Here is a 23,618-nt window from a genome sequence, read left to right as displayed (position 1 = left end):
TGCTGCAATGAAAACAGCATGCCATGCTGTGGGGAGCTGGGAGCCTGGTTATCTGGCATTACTCAGATTGCTAAAAATTCATTAAAATGTGACATCAGCACACTGAGAGACAAATGATCGCAGGATGAAAGAGAACAGTGGGCCTTTCACGGATTAGTGCCGCACAGCCCCAGCACAGAGGCTAACTGCGTAAACAGATTAATCCACCAGCAGTGGCATAGCTGAGATTTACAGAATAATTAAGTAGGTTTGAGTTACGACGAGGATTTTCGTGTAATCTAGCTGGTGTGATCCCATGAATGAGGTGTGGTGTGGTGCAGTTGTCTTACAAGTACCTCGTTATGTCAAAGCCTTGGGTAGCTTTCCTTTACAGACAAACACCCAGGGGAGCTGAAGTTTGGCTGTCTTACCTAAGGACATCTTAAGGAATCTATCCAAGATCTGGAGTCTCCGTGCAGGAAGAGCATCCATCCTTTATTTATAGCGCTGTTCCCACTTTATCTCACTGAGAATTTCCCCTGTGTCTGGCTTGCTCTCAGGCCCTGGCCCCAGGTCCATGAGGTTGGATACATGTTGCTGAAAAGTTCTGCTGTTCAAACGACAGTTGCCTTCCACCCCTGATCACCCAATCTTTTTCAGATCAAACTATAGTAAAAATGAGTTTGTTTCTCTTAATACCATGTAAATACTCTCAGAGGGTAAAGATAAAATTGTGCTCTAAGCTGGTCTCAGTTTGTTCTAATGTAGACTTCTGCCTCAACGTGTACATTTTTTTAAAGTAGGAAGATGTGTCGACAATTTATAGATAAAATTCAGAGATAAACGGAGTGATAAAAAGGTCACCCAGTTTGTATTAGTGTACACTGTGTTCACTGATCTGCTTTCTTAACAGAAGAACAAAGCGAAGAGGCGGGAGGAACTCTGAAGCCTACCACAGTGACTGAGGATGATGAGAAGGAGACACACGAGAGAGACAATAGTGAAGGCAAAAACTCTAATAAAGACCCTGGTAAGATGCTAGACTCTTTCCTTTGTTCATTTTTCTATACCCATCCATTTCCCAAAGGCAACCTTCCCTTCATTGTGACCCCATGAAGCTCATTAAATGCTTGTATTCATGTTAAACTGTCTGAGCATTCCCACCACTAGTCACTGTGTGTGCAACTTGCATGTGATCTCCATCAGTAGCCTCCCATTGACCTATTTTTAATCATAACCATCTGACAGAATAGATGTGGATAAGTTGAAGAATATTACAGGATGACTAGTGAGATTATTTTTTAATCAAATCAGTTTGTGTGCTTGTAATTTTTAAGCGCCTTTCATTAATCTTAGCTATACTTGTGATTCCTCTGATGGCATATTAATTTTTCATAAGCTCTGGATTAGATATCACTTGAATTTTATCATTCAATCATATGCACCCTCCCACACCATGTAGCCCTAAAAATAAATGCTACTCCTTCTCTCTCTGCCTCTCTCTCTCTCTCTCTCTCTCTCTCTCTCTCTCTCTCTCTCTCTCTCCTCTCTCTCTCTCCAGTCAGGAATTTGCCCTTTTTAAGGGCATCTATTTGAGGCATTTCAAACAAAATCTAGTGGGAAAGTTTACAGATGATTTGGCCTAAGAAGGAGGAAATATCATTGAAAAGGGATTAGGTGCTCGGTAATTTTGATCTGGAATAGACAAATCCAAGTAATGAAAGCTACTGTCTTTGAAAACAAACCTTCGTGTCATGACATTTACTTGTGCACAAACAAACCCTAGGCCAGCATCTGGTGTGAATACCTACGGCTTTTTCTGTGTTTGGTTTGGCAAATATATGGCTTCATCCATGCTTTGTATGTATGAGATGGAAATCTGTGGTCGCAATGAATATTACATTGGCCACTCTTGCTGCACGCTATACCTAGTTTTATTATGTTGGACTCATTGAAGCAGAAGAAGTGCTGAAACGGGCTCAAGCCTGTTACTCTCAGGTAGTCATCTATCTTTCTCTTGGAACTACAGTGACAGCCGCAATATAAAGAGCCCGGTAGAAGGGTCCTGGATTACACAAAATTTATCATTTTTGCACATGAGTGTATTAAAATCTGAATTACATCATATGCGTATCTCAGTCTTTACATGCCTAAATTTTACATTCCCCTCAAAATGTGTGTTAATGGTTCTTCCTTCCTCCCTCAAAGTATTTAATGCTAAATTTCTTGCGGGAGTCCAGTGAGAAAAACATCATTGTTATTTGCTTCTAGGATATAGTGTTGAGTCTATGATTCTAATTTGATTTAAGCAAAGAGGATGTACGCTTGTTATCGAGCCTAAAACTCAACCTCTGGGGGAAAAAAATGCCACAGAGGCATAGGAGTAGGCTGGTTTCTAAGGCAGATGGCATAGAACTTGAAGCATCTAATGTCAAGGATAGCCCCCCCCCCCAGAAATCTCATTTTTAAAAAGGCTGAAGACAGCAAGGTAGCCAGCTTATGCCGTCCATGACGCACCTCTCCAAGGCAAGTGGCTAGCCAGTTTGTGGATGCTGGAATTCGCTTTACGTGGCGTTTGATGCCCTTGTACAAAAAACAGACTGCAATGCCTTTTCCCTCTGTTAATCAGAGGAACATAGGGACAGAAAGCTATCACAGCAGGGGTCACTGGGTGCTCGTGGATGTAGGACACAAAGCTTCATATTAAACATCTACTGTCTAGGTCCTTGCCAGCGGTGGATTGTGGGAGGTGTTTTTGAAAATGGGTCCCATCTTACTGGTGAGTAGCACACTGCAGATGCTGGGACTCCACAGCACAGTTCACTGCTCTGCATAAGTCATGGGCTTCCACTTGTTCCCTAATGGCGCTAAGAGTTATCGCGCTTTTTTGAGTTTCTAATTGCACCATATACACAAGGTTGGGGTATGTGGAAATACAGATCATTGCATACTGGCAGTTATTTAAAATAAGTGATATCCCTGTAACAAAAATTCACTCCAGGGTACATAAACAGAAAGTTGAAAATGAGCTCTAACCAAGAGCCAACGAAAGGCAAATGTTGAGAAGCAAATATTTAGCTTTGAAACCTTCGCAGCCTTTAAGATGCTTCTTGTTACTTAAAACTAATAGGATCTTTGAAGAAAGTTCTGGGCCTTCTGAATTGAACCGTACCAGCTTGCAAATTTATTCCACGCTTGTTTTTCCTTGCAAAAGTGTATCTAATTATTAGATAACCACTTATTTATATTCTTTTGTTCTTATATTAGCTATAATTGTCAAAAGAATAAGAGCAAACTTACAGAGTAATTACTATGTTAATAGGTTAGATGGGAAAACAGATTGACCCCACTTTAACCTCGAACTTTTTTAGGCAGGAAGGAATTAGCACATGTCTGGAGCAGTGTGTTGGTAAGCTGCTGTGTTCTGCTGCTAACATTAATCTGAAGAACTAAAGCTTTCAAAGTGAGACTTGGCAATATGCATGCTATATTTGCTGAATATTCATTCATAATAGAAAAGCTTCCTAATGCCTCATTTATATTGTCATTTAAATCTAGTGCCACTTTAGATTAATTATAATCCAAATTATAGCTCAGTGCAGTACGAGAATTAATATAGAGTTTATCCAGATTAATACATTTGCATTGAAAATGTAATATGTCTCTGCCATGGCTAAGGGAACCACTTTTTAATAAGGGAGTAAACATGAAGAAGGATGGAAATTAACCTTCATTATTGCAATTAAAATTATCCTCCGATTCTAGTCTCAGTAGAAAGAATACTGTGTTGGTAATTATACTTTAGAACTACTTGAGTTGAACAACATCTGTTATATCTGAGTTTTAACGTATTCAAACTTTATCAAATACAGAGATTTATAAGTAATAACTCAGTATTTTGATTTATTGTTTTTCAAGGTTCACTGTAACATGTGTGTTATTGGATTCTCCTGACTTGTTATGAATATAAACCATTTTACAGCCTTCTGTATTTTAGGGATTGAAAATTAAGTAGGCGGTATCTGAATTGAAATGAATTATGTCATTTTTATATTAGCAATCTCTTGCAAGTTAAATAATCCTGTAACTGACAGATAATCATTGGCTCATATATTTGGCAGTACTTATTTGTAATTAGAATTCATTTTTTAGTTAAAATTCATTAAAACGGCATTGTTCTTTGAGAATATTGTGGTGTCCTTAATGTTACAAAATAAATTATGATCTCATTTCAACATTTCTTCTGCTTCAGGATAACAAACGGGTGTTATTTAAAATGAAGTTGCAAATATAAGAAATGAGTAATCACAAAACTTAATCAAAAGCTTTCCTAAAATTAACTGGCCTTATTTAATAAATGACTTTTTTCCCTAGCGTGACACAATTCAAGAAAAGCCCCTCAGATTTGATTTCCTATAATTTACCAGGTGTGCTTTGGTATTGAACTTGAAATAAATATAAATATAGAAGAATGTATAAGATGTTGCTTATATCACCTACTTAGGTCACTTGGAAGACCTGCCTCATAATCAAGCATCTGTTTTCCTTTTTATTGAACCTTAAAACTCTTGCCTTCTCTTATTATCAAGTATCATTTAACTAATGAATATCAATGAGTATAAAAATGAAAACTATGTGTCACTTACATGTACAGACTAATTAAGCCAAACATTTATACTAGTGATAGGCTTAGTAACATAGTTAATACCTTCCAACCATACTGTTTTCTACCCTTCCAAGTAGCCCTTATATGTGTTCATGGAATTGAGTTCATGGAGTTAGAAGTTTCCGAAAGTTACTTTCAGAAGTAAAATTTACTTTTACTTCTGATGTCTCAAGAGGCTTGCAAACAGGTTGTGGGGATTATTTTCCAACTTGTATGTAAATGTCATGGATTTGATCTTGTCCATTAGAGAATATAACAGAATATGACATGGTATTACTCTCTTTAGGAAACATTGTTACTCATTAAGAGAAACATTTAAAGAAAAGTCAATCAGGCAAAGACAACTGATAGACACTTGTTAATTTAAATGACAATCATTTTGTACAGTTTGGTCTGACATTTTAAATAGCTAACTATATTGGCAAATATTATATACCACATTATTTTTCTTTAAGGATTTAGCACTTTAATACCAACAGCACAGAGTTTATGCTGCATTTGGCTTGAGAAATAAAAATAAAATTTGATTTCATCATTGGGAGAATATGCTCCAGTTTGAGGAATATCACTGGACATCAAATACTTGGAAATTTTTAATCAATAAAATGAGAGTTTTAAGTCTCTATCAAATTTAAGTTCCTTCATAAACAAACATTACTAATTTTCAAATAAATAGAACCAAATTGAAACTTCTCTAAGAGAATATAGTAGATACAATTATATCACCTCGAATAAAAGTAATGAATTAGCAGCAACATAACAAGTGAGAAGCAGAGAATATGCCACATCTGCCGGAAACAACAAAGGAATGAAACCGTGATTGTCTTGTTGACTATATCCTATTTTAATTTTGATCTCCTAAAAATTACTCCCATCCATTTAATTTTCTTCCTGAATTTTAAATTTCCAAACTCATTTATATAGTCTAACACATCTATCTCTACCTAAGGTAGACATAGAATGAGATATTTTTTGTTCTATATCTTTTACTATTTTTATTTTCAGTTGTTTCTCTAACAGCCTTGAGCTCATTTTAAAATGAAACCTGGATTCTTTTATAATAAAGTACAATTGTTCACTTATAGGAACTGTATGTGCACTGAAAAAAAAATTAAGACAAATCTTCATATACAGCATACAGGCAGATTGCCCTGGACTGTGTATCTATGCGGGGTCTGATAGCAATCAATGGTGTAGCTCCACTGCATCTCAAGATGTATTTGCACCCAGTTGTCCAGTGATAGTGTCCTCACCCTGGAAATAATTTAGTTGCAAATTGACTGGAAGATGGTGAAAATTGAAAGTTAAAATTAGAAATACTCATAATAAACAGCAGAAAAAAAGGTCAGCTGATGCCGTGCTATGATGAGATTGGAATGGCTGGTAAATGAGGTTTTGTGTTTGTCGTGAGACGTATGTGACATGACTACCCGATGTCGCTGTAATATCCAGCTTCGCAGAGGAGATTACCAGGCAAATTGATGCTGGGAAGAATTTTCTGTTAGATTGGAAAATTAGAATTGTGCTCCCCCTCCCCTTTGATCTCTGTGAGGTTACTACACATTCTACTGCTCAACTAGGCAAATTTTTAATCATCATTAACACCAAATATTTGTATTAATGCCATAATACAGTTATCTCCTTGAGACCCCTGTTGTATTGCTGTGTATATAGCCACCTGCTAAAACCCCTGCATTACCTTCTCAAGTTACTAATAGCAGAAGTGAATTGGATATTTAACTTTAAAATGATTAGAAACCCTCAATCCTCTATGAAGATTGTATTTTAATTTCTGAATTATAACTCATGGGCTCTTCTTGAGAGTTTAGAATCTCAGTTCTTAAGAATTTGGAAAAGAATTAAATGGTTGTAAGGGAGAGGAAGCAGTGATTTTCTAAGTTGGTATTTGTAAATGGGAAAGGATTTGCTTTAATGTGATAAAGGCATACGGAGACACCAGAGAACACATGTTATTGATGAACCGTTCAAGGCCATCAAGGGTTATCTAAACAGAAGACAGGAGTGTGCTTTAAAATAGATGTGCAAAGTCCACTGAGGGGACAGGAAGGAGAGTGCTGTTTGTGTTTTGAGATTAGCATCATTTAAAAGTGCTTGTCTTGGTTTTGCTTTGATAAATCCAGTGGATTTATTGTCACCATTGTTTTATTTCCTGGTTGGTAGCATGGCGTTCATAAATTGAGTCGTCCTATTCTTTTTGGGAATTAGGAGTGATCACCCCAGAGAAAGAGCTGAAAGTTGGTGTGGCAGCGGGCACACAGCCACTGCTGCTGGCCAAAGAGGAGGATGCAGGAACCAAAAGGTCGAAAACTACAGAGGACAATAAATTTTGTCCTGAACAGGTAAGTATATGGTTTTCCCTTTGGTGCATGAATAGACCTTTTTGTTTATTTGTTTATTTTATTTCTATGTTCCTGGTCATGTGGGAATCCCCAAGTTTGTACACTGCTGAAACATACACAGCCATAGCAATGGCTGAAGTATTGCGTCTTGATGTTACCCTTCACAACCTGATGTTTCAGTTATATCAGCTAATGATGCTCATGTTTATTCAATCTTTTCCAGTTCTATCAGTGTCCTTATTGTAACTACAATAGTAGGGACCAAAGTCGGATCCAGATGCATGTCCTGTCACAGCACTCTGTGCAGCCTGTCATCTGCTGTCCCCTCTGCCAGGATGTCCTCAGCAACAAAATGCACCTGCAGCTGCATCTGACCCATTTGCACAGTGTGTCTCCAGACTGTGTGGAGAAGCTGCTTATGACAGTAAGGATATCAAAGTCTGATGCAAAACTGATGGGACCTCTGTTAAGTTATCAGTATACAAGTGTCATTATGGGTTCATAGACATTTATTTCTTCTGAGTCATTTTGAGTTCCTTTTTTGTCTGTGCCATAGAAATCACAGTGTAGACCCATTTGTGGTCTTGCTTGGAAAAAAATATGATACTCAGCATGGTTTAATTAAAGACATATTTTGTGGTTCTTTTTGTAACAATGAAATGACTCTTGTGGGTACTTTTAGCTTAAAAGTTTCTTGATTATCATTATAAAAATATAGTTCTTCAAAAACCTTTAAGTCATAGCATCATAGCATTAAAAGAATAATATAGAACTATAGTAACATTGAAGCAATAGATGTCCCTGTTTGGGTTAGAAAAATATAGGTGGGATATCTATTTTTCCAGTATACACATGTATATTCCAGTATACATATACATATGTATGTATGTGTATATGTATATATGTGTGTGTGTGTATACACACAGGTGCTCACACATACTCACAAATATATATATATATATATATATATATATATATATATATATATATATATATATATTTGTGTGTGTATATATATATTCCAGTCTATTGCTCAGTGATTTCCACAACACATTTAACGGCAATCCCTTTGGTGTTCAAAGGTGCCTGTCCCTGATGTAATGATGCCAAACAGTATGCTACTGCCAGCAGCTGCCCCTGAGAAATCAGAGCGGAACCCACCTGCGGCCATGTCAGCAGAGGGTTCTGGGAAATATTCAGGTATGCTCACCTATGATGATACTGCATAGAGAAAACTTTCAGAGCTTGCCTTTGGGACAATGCCCCCAAAACACCACTACCAAATACATTTTTAGTTATATACACATCTTTTAGGCTTTACAATGAATAATCTATTTACATCATTCCCAATGTTCTCCTCCTCCACCTCCTCCTGTGTTCTCTCCACTTCTTTAATATTTATTGTTCATGAACACACACACACACACACACACACACACACACACACACACATACACAAGATCCTGCTGAGTCCATCTAAATTTCTTATATGTACATGTGTTTAGACCTGACTACTTGGGCTTAGGATTGAACCACTTATCACAGTGCTGATTGCTGAAGAAAATCTCTCTCTCAGCAGCCATTAATTTTAGTTCTCTTCTAGGGGTGGGGAGATTTCCCTTGTAAAATCGCCCCATTTTCAAAGACTTCTTTAGTGGCACAAAGGAAAACAACATACGGTGCTGCCCAGAGCTTTATGTTCTAAGGACTATCTGCCATGACTCTTTCTACCTGTTCTTGGAGAATCCTAGTGACATTCTAAGTGTTCTAATTCATGTGCTCCAAGTTCATGGCCGCTGGTGATGTGCTTCTTGCAGTACCTTGTCATTGCCTTTGACTTGTATTCTTCCCTGTCCTTAAATTCCTTCAGGTCAGGTGTGAGTTCCATTTCATCCTCTTATGGACAACTGGTGCAGTGTTTTCCACATCATAGGACTCCACTAAGATTTCTAAACAGGCTCGATTAAGCGGACATCATTACTGGTTCAAACTTACAATTACTGACGTTTGAGTGGTTCATGTTCTTACCGTAAGTTATGTCTGTGCTTTTTCCTAACAGGTGAAAGCCCAGTGGATGACAAAAGTATGGCAGGTCTTGAGGATACAAAGGCGGGTGTGGAAATAAAGAGTGAGGAACAGAAACCATCAAAGGAACCCTTGGAGGCATCGGAATGGAATAAAAACAGCAATAAGGATGCAAAAATCTCAGATACTCTGCAAGATCAACTGAGTGAACAACAAAAAAGGCAGCCCTTATCAGTTTCTGACCGCCATGTTTATAAGTATCGCTGTAATCACTGTAGCTTGGCTTTTAAAACTATGCAGAAGCTTCAGATACATTCCCAGTATCATGCAATTCGGGCCGCCACGATGTGTAACCTCTGTCAGCGGAGCTTCCGTACATTCCAGGCTTTAAAAAAACACTTGGAAGCAGGCCACCCAGAACTGAGTGAAGCTGAGCTTCAGCAGCTATATGCCTCCTTGCCCATGAATGGTGAGCTCTGGGCAGAGAGTGAAACAATGCCCCAGGAGGACCATGGCCTAGATCAGGAAATGGAGAGAGAGTATGAGGTGGACCATGAAGGGAAGGCAAGTCCTGTAGGAAGCGACAGCAGCTCCATCCCAGATGACCTTGGCTCAGAACCAAAGCGGACCTTACCTTTTAGAAAAGGACCCAATTTTACAATGGAAAAATTCCTCGATCCATCTCGTCCTTACAAATGTACAGTGTGCAAAGAGTCATTCACCCAAAAGAATATTCTTTTGGTCCATTATAATTCAGTGTCTCACTTGCATAAGTTGAAAAAGGTTTTGCAGGAAGCCTCCAGCCCTGTCCCCCAAGAAGCCAATAGCAGCACAGACAACAAGCCCTATAAGTGCAGCATCTGCAGTGTTGCATACAGCCAAAGCTCGACCTTGGAGATCCACATGAGGTCAGTGCTCCACCAGACAAAGGCCAGGGCTGCAAAGCTGGAGCCAAGTGGGCACCTAACTGGTGGGCACAGCATTACAGCTAATGTGAACAGCCCCGGCCAAGGGATGTTAGAGTCCATGAGCTTAGCTTCCATCAACAGCAAAGACACCCACTTAGATGCCAAAGAATTAAATAAAAAACAAACTCCTGATTTAATCTCTGCTCAGCCCACCCATCATCCACCACCGAGGTCACCAGCACAACTCCAGATGCAACTTCAGCATGAGTTGCAGCAGCAGGCTGCCTTTTTCCAGCCACAGTTCCTAAACCCAGCTTTTTTGCCTCATTTTCCAATGACCCCAGAGGCACTGCTCCAGTTTCAGCAACCGCAGTTCCTTTTTCCATTCTACATACCTGGGGCAGAGTTTAGCTTGGGGCCAGATCTGGGTTTGCCCAGCTCTGCCACATTTGGGATGCCAGGTATGGCAGGCATGGCTGGTTCCTTGCTTGAAGATCTGAAGCAACAGATTCAAACACAGCATCACGTTGGCCAGACTCAGCTCCAACTTCTACAGCAACAAGCACAACAATACCAAGCTGCGCAGCCCCAGTTGCAGCCTCAAAATCCGCAGCCTCCCCAACCACCGCAGCAGCAGCAGCAGCAGCAGCAGCAGCCGCAGCCGCAGCCGCAGCCGCAACTGCAACAGCAGCCAAGCAAGTTGTTGAAACAAGAGCAAGGTAGCCTGGCGAGTACAGACTGCCAGCTCATGAAGGACATGCCGTCTTACAAGGAGGCAGAAGAGGTGACTGAAAAGCAAGAAAAACCAAAGCAAGAATTTACAAATGATAGCGAAGGACTCAAAGATAGCAAAGACCTGAAGAAACAAAAATCCATGGAACCCTGTATTCCTCCACCCCGAATAGCCTCAGGGGCCAGGGGGAATGCAGCCAAAGCTTTACTGGAGAACTTTGGTTTTGAACTGGTCATTCAGTATAATGAGAACAGGCAGAAGGTGCAGAAGAAGTGTAGAAGCGGCGAAGTCGAAAACTCTGACAAGCTGGAGTGTGGGACGTGCGGTAAACTGTTCTCGAACGTTCTCATTTTAAAGAGTCACCAGGAACATGTGCACGGGCAATTTTTCCCATACGGAGCACTAGAAAAATTTGCTCGTCAGTACAGGGAGGCCTATGACAAGCTTTACCCAATCTCTCCTTCCTCCCCAGAAACACCACCACCTCCACCGCCGCCACCTCCCCTGCCTCCTGCACCTCCACAGCCTTCTACTTTAGGGCCTGTGAAAATCCCGAACACAGCCTCTGCTCCTCTGCAAGCTCCACCACCCACTCCTCCGCCACCTCCACCTCCTCCTCCTCCTCCACCGCCGCCACCTCCACCTCCTCCTCCGTCTGCACCTCCACAGGTCCAACTGCCTGTTTCTCTTGACCTCCCCCTCTTCCCCTCTATTATGATGCAGCCAGTCCAGCACCCTGCACTCCCCCCTCAGCTCGCCCTGCAGCTGCCGCAGATGGAAACCCTCTCGGCAGACCTCACCCAGCTTTGCCAGCAGCAGCTGGGGCTAGACCCCAACTTCTTAAGGCATTCTCAATTCAAACGGCCACGGACCCGGATTACAGATGATCAGCTGAAAATCCTAAGAGCTTACTTTGACATCAATAATTCTCCCAGTGAAGAACAGATCCAAGAAATGGCCGAGAAATCTGGCCTCTCTCAAAAAGTCATCAAACACTGGTTTCGAAACACACTCTTTAAGGAGCGGCAGAGGAATAAAGATTCTCCATACAACTTCAGTAACCCTCCTATCACTGTCCTAGAAGACATCAGAATTGATCCACAACCTGCCTCTTTAGAACATTACAAATCAGATGCCTCTTTCAGCAAACGGTCATCCAGAACCAGGTTTACTGACTACCAGCTTAGGGTTCTGCAGGACTTCTTTGACACAAATGCTTACCCGAAAGATGATGAAATAGAGCAGCTCTCCACTGTCCTTAACCTACCCACTCGGGTTATTGTCGTGTGGTTCCAGAATGCTCGTCAGAAAGCCCGGAAGAGCTACGAGAACCAGGCAGAAGCTAAAGATAACGAAAAGAGAGAGCTCACCAATGAACGGTATATTAGAACAAGCAACATGCAGTACCAATGTAAAAAGTGCAGTGTGGTTTTCCCCAGGATCTTTGACTTGATCACACACCAGAAGAAGCAATGTTATAAGGATGAAGATGATGATGCACAAGATGAAAGCCAAACAGAAGACTCCATGGATGCCACCGATCAAGTGATATACAAGCATTGCACGGCGTCTGGACAAACAGATACAGCCAAAAGCACTGCAGTCCCAGCAGCCAGCTCAGGCTCTGGCACTAGCACACCCCTGATTCCATCTCCCAAAGCAGAACCTGAGAGGAATTCTCCAAAACCCGACTATCCCACAGAAAAGACAAAGCAGAGTGACCCCTGTCCTCCTCAGGCCACCAAGTCAGCTCCCTCATCAGGATCAACTTCTTCAGACCCACAGCAGGCATCCATATCACAGCCCCCACCACAGCCAGCCAAGCAACCCCCACTGATTGGAAGACCTCCCTCGGCCTCTCAAACTCCAATCCCTTCCAGTCCACTGCAAATTTCCATGACTTCTCTGCAGAACACTCTACCTCCACAGTTACTCCAGTACCCGTGTGATCAGTGTACCATAGCCTTCCCGACCTTGGAACTTTGGAAGGAACACCAGCACATGCACTTCCTCGCTGCTCAAAACCAATTTCTCCACTCTCCGTTCTTGGAGAGGCCCATGGACATGCCCTATATGATATTTGACCCCAACAATCCACTGATGACTGGACAGCTGCTGGGGAGCTCTCTCACCCAGATACCGCCACAGACCAGTACTTCCCACACCGCGGCCCCGACCAGTGTTGCTGCTTCCCTTAAAAGGAAACTGGACGATAAAGAAGATAACAACTGCAGTGAGAAGGAGGGAGGCAATAGCGGTGAAGATCAACACCGCGATAAACGCTTGAGGACCACCATTACGCCCGAGCAGCTCGAAATCCTCTATGAAAAGTACTTGCTGGATTCTAACCCTACCCGAAAAATGCTTGACCACATTGCACGAGAAGTGGGGCTGAAGAAGAGAGTCGTGCAAGTCTGGTTCCAGAACACACGCGCTCGGGAAAGGAAAGGGCAGTTCCGGGCAGTGGGTCCTGCCCAGTCCCATAAACGCTGTCCGTTCTGCAGAGCTCTGTTTAAAGCAAAGTCAGCCTTAGAAAGCCACATTCGCTCTCGCCACTGGAACGAGGGGAAACAGGCAGGTTACAGTTTGCCCCCGAGCCCTTTAATATCCACAGAGGATGGGGGAGAGAGCCCACAGAAATACATTTATTTCGATTACCCATCTTTACCATTAACTAAAATTGATCTATCTAGTGAGAATGAATTGGCCTCTACAGTCTCAACGCCTGTTAGTAAAACAGCAGAACTCTCTCCGAAGAATCTTCTAAGTCCTTCTTCTTTCAAAGCGGAATGTCCCGAGGATGTAGAGAATTTAAACACCCCTGCAGCTGAGGCTGGGTATGATCAGAATAAAACTGACTTTGATGAGACATCATCCATTAATACAGCCATCAGTGACGCCACCACAGGAGATGAGGGGGCAGCAGATATGGAAAACACGGGAGGTTCCGGGGAGGTGAAGCCGGCTTTGTCCCCTAAAGAAACCAAAACTCTCGACTCTTTGCCAAAACCAGCAACCACACCCACGACAGAGGTCTGCGATGACAAGTTTCTCTTTTCTCTCACGAGCCCATCAATCGCCTTTAATGACAAAGACGGTGACCATGACCAAAGCTTTTATATCACCGACGACCCGGATGACAATGCTGATCGCAGCGAAACATCTAGCATAGCAGACCCCAGCTCACCAAATCCATTTGGGTCTAGCAACCCCTTTAAATCCAAAAGCAGTGACCGGCCTGGTCACAAGCGCTTCAGGACCCAGATGAGCAACCTCCAACTCAAGGTCCTCAAGGCTTGCTTCAGCGACTACCGGACTCCAACCATGCAGGAATGTGAAATGCTGGGCAATGAGATCGGTCTGCCCAAACGGGTGGTGCAGGTGTGGTTTCAGAATGCCAGGGCGAAGGAAAAGAAGTTTAAAATTAACATAGGAAAGCCGTTCATGATCAATCAAAGTGGAACCGACGGCACCAAGCCAGAGTGTACCCTCTGTGGGGTGAAGTACTCTGCCCGCTTGTCTATCCGAGATCATATTTTCTCCAAACAGCACATTTCCAAAGTGAGGGAGACCGTGGGCAGTCAGCTTGACCGGGAGAAAGATTACCTCGCTCCTACCACCGTTCGACAGCTGATGGCCCAACAAGAGCTTGACCGTATAAAGAAAGCTTCAGATGTGCTGGGCCTAACAGTACAGCAGCCAGGCATCACAGACAGCTGCTCGCTCCATGGTATCAGCTTGCCAGCAACCTACCCTGGACTCCCCGGCCTTCCCCCGGTCATTCTCCCTGGAATGAATGGTCCTTCCTCTTTGCCGGGATTTCCACAAAATTCAAACAGTAAGTCTGTTGTTAAAGGAGAGTTGGTCTAGTTGATTAGGTGGTGATAGGCAGCCGATCTCATGTAACCAAAAAGGAAAAGGTACATTTATATGTCCTCATTTCAGCCACTGAATTTCAATCTGAAAAGTTATTCAAAATATAATATATAACATAAATACACACATACATGTATGTGTGTATACATACATACGCATGCATTTATTGCGTATGTGTATATGTATGTATATGTGTGTGTGTGTGTGTGTGTGTGTGTGTGTGTGTGTAATATATTTGTATTATTGAGCATGGTTGACCTGAACAAAGATGGGAAAATTAAATATAGCTATATGGCAGCAGATTCTCAGAAATGGATCATTTTTAGCATTGCCTAGTTGACTCTTAGAAATATTAACTCGTTAATTTCCACATCAATGTGACATTGTGTCTGCTTTGCCTATCAAGAGGGTGAGACATTAAACTATGTACTCACTAATATTTTAATTTATTTTATTTCCAAGAGGCATGGTTTTGTTTTGTCTTGTTTTTGTTGGTACTTTTTGTTTTCGTGTTTGTCTTTGTCTCTTTTTTGTGTTCCTGCTCTTGAGATTCAACCTAAGGGTTCTCGAGTCACAGAAATCCACTCATAGTGCACCTCTCACATAATAAAGCTTATGCTGAAATTTCAATGACTAAAATCTTGACTTATGTGATCATTTGCAGGTTAGCATGTTATAAAATGTGCTGCTTGTAGCCATGTTTCTGCTGCTATTTCAGCACACTCCCAACTGAAGAAAGCCATGCCATTCAACATCTTTCTTCCCGCCCTTCCCTCGGCTAAGTTTTACAACCAGAGAAGGGAAAAGTGGTAGAAGAACTACTTGAGGTAGCCTCAGATACTGAATCCAGTTCTGTGGTCACGCTAAATGAAATTTATGCAGGCTTTTGAATATAGTAACTAATATTTAATGCCAGTTAGACATTATTAGAGCTACATTATTTGGTTTAATTTTAACTTTGTCAGTGATTTTTTTCCCAGAAAGATTTTTTTCTTTTACATTCTTTAGATCTAGCACTTTCCGATTGTATATGTTTGCAAAGAATGTCAAGAAAACCTATTTTAATATTTTACAAATTGGAGTTTTATTTAAATTTCGGTCTTCTGATATCATCCTTCTCTAACAAAACTCTAAGTCATCACCTTAACCTTAAGTCATCTTTATTCTAACTTAGCTGAGAAGTCCTGGAAACAGTAATACCCAACGTCCTTCCCACCATGCTGCCTGGTTAGTTCCCCATGCCTCATCATCCTGTTGACTTTAGGTAGAAGATCTATGGTGCCAGAGAAGCATCTTCAATACACCTTCCTTTCGCTTCCCACCAATTCCTCATTTCCCAAAGTTATTTCCTGCCTAGCTGTCTGGATACTCTTAGGACCCTAAATATTAGAGCTGTAGTAACACATTTTGGTTACTATGTGGTCCTACTTTATGTGCCATGGTGATTTTTAATTGACACATAAATGTGTCTGATGTAGAAATCCATGATACATAAGACAGAGTCTTTTTATTTCACATGTCATTTTTGACTCATAGTGATTGTGTCTTTATAAGTGCTAATCACAGAGTTTTTCTTTCTCTCCACTGGCTCTTAGGCTGGGACAAATGACTTTTCTGAAATATGTCTAATGCTGGAACCCAGAGGGCCCATATGAAAGGAAAGAAGAAGGAAAGAGATATTTATGAAATTAAACTACTTATTCATGCAACTCCACCATAATAAAGTTCATATCCTTCCCTTAAATATATACCTGCTAATAAGTAAACTACCAGGATTTCTGGGAAGACATTGGAGACCTGGTCCTCTGTAGCTAAACTACAGCTAAACCCTCCAGGTACCCAGGAACTCAGCACTGCCTCTTTTGCTTTATTAAATTGTGGACAAAACCCAACTGGGAGTGTTGTAAGCACCAACGATCCACAAATGCTGCCGCCCATCAGAATCTGCAATTTCTCTGGGATTAGTTCTTTGTTTGGGATGGATTTTAAATATGGGCACCAGAGAATAATCAGCAGGGCTCTCATAGGCTAGCTTGAGTTCTGACACTTCTAGTTCACCTCTTCTGCAGGTTAGCTTACCTGGTGCAGAATGCAGAGTATTTTAAACAACTCCTGGAGTGAAGCTGGCAAGTCAATCTGCCCATTATATCTTCCTACTGGGTTATTTCCCATCCAATGCATTTCTCTGTTTCATGGTGTAATGTGGACAACCCAGCAAAAAAACAAAAACAAAGTCATCACCTTAACCTTAAGTCATCTTTATTCTAACTTTATTCTAACAAACAAACAAACAAAACCAGATGAAAATTCTTTCCTGTAAAAGTTGTCTCTATTTCTTTTTGCTGTAATTATTTTTGTTAGCACATTCATTGCATGTAGTCCTGGGTTTCATAAAAAGCAATCTATTCAAGTTTATCATGTATGTTGAACCCACTCACCCCTCCCCAAGACTTCCTTCTTTGCCTTCTTCCTTCCGCTAGTCTCATAATGTTTCCTAGTCTTCCATCTGCTTTCATGTTATGCACACATATGTATGTACATATGTGTGTATATACATATATGTTTCAGTATATATACATAATCATGTGGCTTCACATAAAAGTTAATATATTCTAATGAAAAAACCATGATATTTGTCTTCTGGCCTATTTTGTGTAATATGATCTCAGTTGCTTTCTTTTTCCAGAAAAAGCCTTTATTTCATTCTTCTTTCTGGCTGAATGATATATATATATATATATATATATATATATATATATATATATCACATTTTCTCTATTTGTTCATCTTTCCAATCAAAGCCACATTGAAATATATCCCACCTCAACCAGAATGGCAATCATAAACAATATTACAGTCATTGCTGCTGAGAATGACCAGAGAAGAATACCTTACACAGACAGTGTAGGTGAGAAGGTAACTGGCCTGCACATACTGCTGGTAAGGATGTAAATGAGTGTAGGCGGTATGGACATCAGGGTGGAAGACTATCAAAAACTAAAATTAGATTTACTCTGTGACCTGTCTCTACCACTTCTGGATATATATTCACCAGACACAGTAGCCTAGTCATAGAATCAAACTAGATGTCCGTCAACATAAGAATGGTTATGTCTCTGTTTCTTACACACTATGGACTCTTGTTACACTTTGTTAACTGTATGGCTATACCATGAAAATGTGACATGTTTTTCTTAGGCCCATGATAACAAGATTTAGTTATGGAAAAAACAAAAAACAAACACGCATACTCCAGTGAATATGAGCCCTTGATAAATTAATGACTTTGTCCAAAGCTGGCTGCACCTCAAAATTTGGTTACTTGCAAATACATACTAAGTTCTACTCAATAACCTCTACATTTTCACATTTAGACAGTCAATTTCTTTTGCTTTTTATGGGGAGTATTTTTATTCTCCAATAATCTTAGTATTTCCTTTACTTTCAAAATATTTTCTAATTATTTATAGTCCTTCTAACTTAATTAGAATGCCGTGCAAGGTCAGCAGCTACCATGTATTCCCAGTCCCATTTCAGTATAAGCATTGTTGTTCTATTTCTAAAAAAAAAATGTTATTTTAATTGCTTTTCACATTTTATAATGTTTTGCTGTTGGAATGATATGAAAAATATGAAAAAAAGCAATAGAATGTTACATGCTTATTTATATAATATTCTGAAAAATATTGGAAACTTTAAACTTTCCTTTTATCCTTAGGCAATAGGTCTCACTTTGCCCAAAATGATAGAAAAATGATATTCTGTTTGTGGTTTATTTATAATCTTAAAAGATGTTTGGTTTTTAAATATCCCACTAGTGTTTAAAAATATAGTTTACTCAATAGACTTTTTTTCTTTTTTCTTCCTTCCTTCCTTTTTTTGTTTCTTTGTTTTTGTTTTTGTTTCTTTTTTTTTTTTTTTCCAGATTGGGTTTCTCTATATGTAACCCTGGTTGTCCTGGAACTAGCTTTGTAGACCAAATTGTCCTTGAACTCACAAGGAACCAACTGCCACTATCTACCAAATACTGGGATTAAAGGTGTTAGCCACTACACCGATATGAGCCTTTCTTTTTTTTATAAAAAATAATTTACTTAGTTTTGGAGCACTAAGGGTAGAATGCAGGGCCTGAGGCACTATGGGCAAGCCCTATAACACTGAGCCACACATCCAGCCCCTCAAATGGAAATTCAGAACATACCTTTGCATACTTCACATACTTTGTTTTAATTTACTAGCATATTTGATGTAAATCTAGGTAAAAACAACAACATAGTAATTTTGGTACAATAGTCTTTTTGCCCCATGTACTTAATTACTTTTAGTTTTATGTCAAAAATAAAATTTCCCTATGAATAGAAAGGCTTCATTTAAGTTCATTGTGATTCAGACATATACATATATGTATTTTGGTTTTTTTTTTTTTTGGTTTTTTTTGTTTTTTTGAAACAGGGTTTTTTTCTGTGTATAGCCCTGGCTGTCCTGGAACACATTATGTAGACCAGGCTGGCCTTGAACTCACAGAGATCTACCTGCCTCTGCCTCCCGGTGCTAGGATTTACAAAGTGTGCCACCTCTGCCCAAGCAGACAAGCATTTTCTCTTGGAAGAATTGTTATCAAGAAATAATAGACAATTACTTCAGAAAAACGATAGCATAAGATTATTCAGAGGGAACTTTTTAATTTCTCTAAAGAAAATTCTAAAAATTACAGCAGGAGATGAAAAATTAGGAAAGAATTTATTGTTAGCACAAGGACTGCATATAAGTCATGGAATTCTGTCTTCAGTTGGTTTTAGTTCCGAGCTACCACAACTTACTCTATATCACAATTATTATTTGGTTCTTCCTCCTATTTCTGTTGTTTTTGGTATTTGGCTACTGAACTTTTCTCTCTCTCTCTCTCTCTTTTAATTAAACATGTTTGTTTTCTAGATATACATTTATATTATTACACATATATACAATAAGCTACCTATAGCAAGAAGAACCATGACACAATCAGGAATTATATAAATGTTATATTCTTAGTGTTTTGGCTATTTGTATTTGACAGCCTTGAAGAAAACATCTTTCCTATCTTGGTGTGTCTAAATGCTAAATGTAAATCAATCTCCATCACCTACTGTCATTATCAACTTAAAACATCTATCTAGACCTAAAAGCATCTTAACCACTAAACAACTAAGTTTAATTGTAAAACTACAACTATCTGCTCTTCAACCCTGTGAGACTTGAGATGTCTACAGAACTTTTGACTATAATTTTTTTTACAGACATATTACTTACTAGGAAGTCTGCCATTTTAAAATTGTGTCAGCTTTTTCTAATTTTTTTTTTTTTTTTTTGCTGAATGACTGTTTGAGTCAGCTTATTTATCAAGATATGAAATTCCTAAAAACACATTGCTGTCTTTGTGTGTGTCCAGTAGGATTGGTCCTGCAGCATATCAAGACACCCCTTTACGTTATTATGAGCTCCAGATTAGATCATGGGGATGCCATCTAATGAGAAAGCTGGAGGTGGCAGTTATTTGTCCTTGTATGGTCATACATACAAGAGCTATTACTCATGTCTCTTAGATTCCTAATATTGTTCTTGTATTCTCATGTAAGAGAAGCAGTCAACCTGGCTATCTCCTCAGATTTAAGGTGAGGAGTGTTGAAGAAGAAGGGAGCACAGCTGCTGAACTTAAGGATGCACCTCTGTATTAGACCCCAAACTAAGAATGGCTCAATAAAGGGAAAGTAAGCCGCCTACTACTCCATTATCATCGTAATAACACACAGTCAGCTTATCTGCCCTAAATCGTGTCACTACCTCAGTCACCCAAACTTGAAGTTTTGTAGCACGACGTTAACATATAATGTCCTATTGGATGGTAAACAGCAGAGAATGTCATGAAATCAGTACAATATAAGAAAGAGGAAAGTCAGCAATGACCCAAAGGTGAGGTTGTAGCTCAATGATACAGTTCTTGCCTATCATGTTTAAAGCCCCTGGTTCAATTCCCGGCACAATAAAACAAACATAATTTAGTGCAAACTAGAAATTTTTCAGTAATAGCAACTTCATTGCTTTCTCCTTATGACCGTCAGAACATGATGATCCCAAGTACAGTGTAGTAAGTCAAGGGAGGAGGACCTCACCTTCAACAGTGACTTAGCTATTGTCCTCAGTACTGCCATGGTAGTTGGATTAAGGAGCCATGAATGAGAATGTTACTTATTCATTCCCATACCACCCCTACAAAGTTTAATATACAATTTTTCATTGCACATTAGTTTCGAGTGAGTGCGCCAGTCTTTAGTACAGCGTGGGCACTTGATATCACTTGATACCAGTTATTTCTCAAGGAACTTTAAAATATTTTAAACAAAAGATTTGAATCAGGGTGACCAGAATATAAGCCTTAAGGGGAAACTATAAAATATAGTCTCCCCTCCGATTCCTCTCACTGTTCACAGTGAGAGATGTGAAGCAATTAATGCCTTTTTTTTACAAAACTTCAGTGCCTAGTATGGATTCTCCCTAACCATCAAGGATATAAAGAGGCTGCTTTTCCTACACGGTGGAACCTCCTCAGAGATGTCATCATTACTACTATAGACACTGTGCGCAGGCAGGCTCGAGATGAGCATATGAGCATGAAGGTAAAAAGAGATGGGGATGGGAAGGTAAAAAATGAAAAGCCTCCGGCACTGAGGCTCATTTGGACAATATGATTGTGAGAAGGATCAAGAAGACACGGATGCTCATCAATCATACTAGGACACACACACACACACACACACACACACACACACACACACACACACACACCAAAATCACAGGTTCCCTATACCCTCATATGATATCCCATTGTACTTGTATTCAACGACGTAATCCCCGTCCTCAGATTTTAAATTACCCCCGTATTACCTGTAGTCAATAGTACAATGTAAATACTATGCAAATAGTTTTGACATTGTGTAATTTAGGGGAAATGATAGGCAAAGAAATCTACATAGACTCATTACAGATGCAATTAAAACCTGTTTTTGATGCACAGTTGGCTGGAGCCAGTGCAGGTGAGTGAATGTGAAGCCTATGAATAATGTTCTTGGCTGGTTAAATACCAGCCAAAAAAAACTAGTTTCGTTTCACTGAGAAAGGGAAGTGGGAAGTTTATTGGGCAAGTTTGCTTATCTTGCCTCTCTTACCAGCTACCCGTTGCTTTTACACAAGAGGCAAGACGATGCCCCCTAGTTACAGGATGAGTCTAAAGCTCAGGGACACTGCCTGTGGAGCCACACACTGTTAACTGTGTTTTCGTCACACTGAATTGAGTCTATCAGGTCACAGAGCCTCCAGTACAGTCCTTGCCCTGTCCACGTGGCAAACTCCCTTAGTTCCAGAACAAAGTACATCCGTCTTCTTTTAAGATACTGACTATGCCTTCTACAGTCAACATTATATGTTTTTTAAATCATTTTCTGGGAAAGCACAGGTGTTTCCAATCCCCATTTCAATCTTTAGCTCTCCTTCATTTTCCCAGAGGACTATCTGATTAAAATGGCTTTGTCCTAGGCAGTTGCCAGCTATGATATTCCACCAGGAACCTGAGTCCTTGTGAAGTCCTCATACAGGTCTTCCTCTAAGCCTACACACTGCCTGTTCAGCAACCATTTCTCCTCTGAAATGGATAACAAGCAGTTTGCCACATTATAAGCAAACATGGGTGAATCATGTTCTGGGTGGTAAACTGAATCTTAACTCATGAAGTGTTTTGTTTTAAGATTTCACTAGTCCAGTTGTTGAGGTGGTAAGGAGTAGCTTAATTGAATACCCTTAAAAACGAAATGGCAGTTCACTATGCCCAGATCTGTGCATATCCAGCTGTCACTGCCTTACTCAGTCCATGTGAGTGTATTCTTTTACTGGAGTGTATACACAGGGATTTCGTGTTATGTGATAGCTAATTACTTTAGTGAACATGGCCTCTGTAGGGCTTTTCAAGTGAAAGATAGAGTGAGTCTCCCATCCCATAGGTATAACAAAAAATTGGTTAAAGCATCTCACCGAAAAGTCGTCTTGTAACGTGCCTCCTCTGGAGGCAGCCATTGTTGTTTGCCATGATATCTTTCTGTTACATTTTTAATATTTATACATTTATAGAGCTTACGTTATCTTCTACATCTTACATTCTGAATAAAGTGCTGAAAAAGTCTGCAACCCATCTACTATGGAGTTACAGTAGGAGGTAAAATTAACGTAAAGAATACCAGGATCACAGCTAAGGCCTAAGCTAGTTGGTGACGATGGGCTTTCGTGTTTGTGCAATGCATCTTCTTGAGGTCCAAGTTCTCCTTAGGTGTTAAGCGTGCAGGCTTTTGGTGTTGTACGTGAACTGACCGTGGCCATCTCTCTGTTGTTTTCAGCATTAACACCTCCTGGTGCCGGCATGCTTGGGTTTCCTAGTTCAGCTACTTCGTCTCCTGCCCTGTCTCTCAGCAGTGCTCCCACCAAGTCTTTGCTGCAGACTCCACCACCACCACCGCCACCGCCACCTCCTCCTCCTCCTCCTCCTCCTTCATCCTCTCTGTCGGGACAGCAGACCGAGCCACAGAACAAAGAATCCGAGAAAAAGCAAACTAAGCCAAATAAGGTCAAGAAAATCAAAGAGGAGGAATCAGAGGCCATCAAACCCGAAAAGCATCCTAAAAAAGAGGAAAAAATCTCATCTGCTCTTTCAGTGTTGGGCAAAGTGGTAGGGGAAACACACATGGACCCTACTCAGTTGCAGGCCTTGCAGAATGCCATTGCTGGAGATCCAGCATCCTTCATAGGAGGACAGTTCTTGCCATACTTTATTCCCGGGTTTGCTTCCTACTTTACACCTCAGCTCCCTGGAACAGTGCAAGGAGGCTACCTGCCACCTGTCTGTGGCATGGAGAGTCTCTTTCCCTATGGCCCTGCAGTGCCTCAGACACTGGCGGGCCTTTCCCCAGGGGCGCTGCTACAGCAGTACCAACAGTATCAGCAGAGCCTGCAGGATTCCCTGCAGAAACAGCAAAAGCAACAGCAAGAAC

The 23,618-nt window shown here is 40.4% G+C and overlaps 1 protein-coding gene across 3 annotated transcripts in view; it reads left to right on the top strand.

Annotated features, from left to right (window-relative positions):
* The window catches only part of ZFHX4 (zinc finger homeobox 4), a 181,330-nt gene that overhangs the window by 154,124 nt on the left and 3,588 nt on the right, over positions 1-23,618 (top strand). For all 3 annotated transcript variants that reach the window (XM_084791428.1, XM_084791426.1, XM_084791427.1), the window contains 6 exons: positions 893-1,009; positions 6,872-7,005; positions 7,229-7,429; positions 8,088-8,205; positions 9,065-14,509; positions 22,968-23,618. The exon at positions 22,968-23,618 is cut by the window's right edge and continues 3,588 nt beyond it. In XM_084791428.1, coding sequence (XP_084647554.1) covers positions 893-1,009; positions 6,872-7,005; positions 7,229-7,429; positions 8,088-8,205; positions 9,065-14,509; positions 22,968-23,618 — 6,666 coding nt within the window. The remainder of the gene's footprint in view (positions 1-892; positions 1,010-6,871; positions 7,006-7,228; positions 7,430-8,087; positions 8,206-9,064; positions 14,510-22,967) is intronic.

This window comes from Acomys minous, assembly GCF_964271855.1.
Source record: "Acomys minous genome assembly, chromosome: 1".
Taxonomy (NCBI): Eukaryota; Metazoa; Chordata; class Mammalia; order Rodentia; family Muridae; genus Acomys; species Acomys minous.
This window is presented reverse-complemented; position numbering and strand designations above follow the sequence as displayed.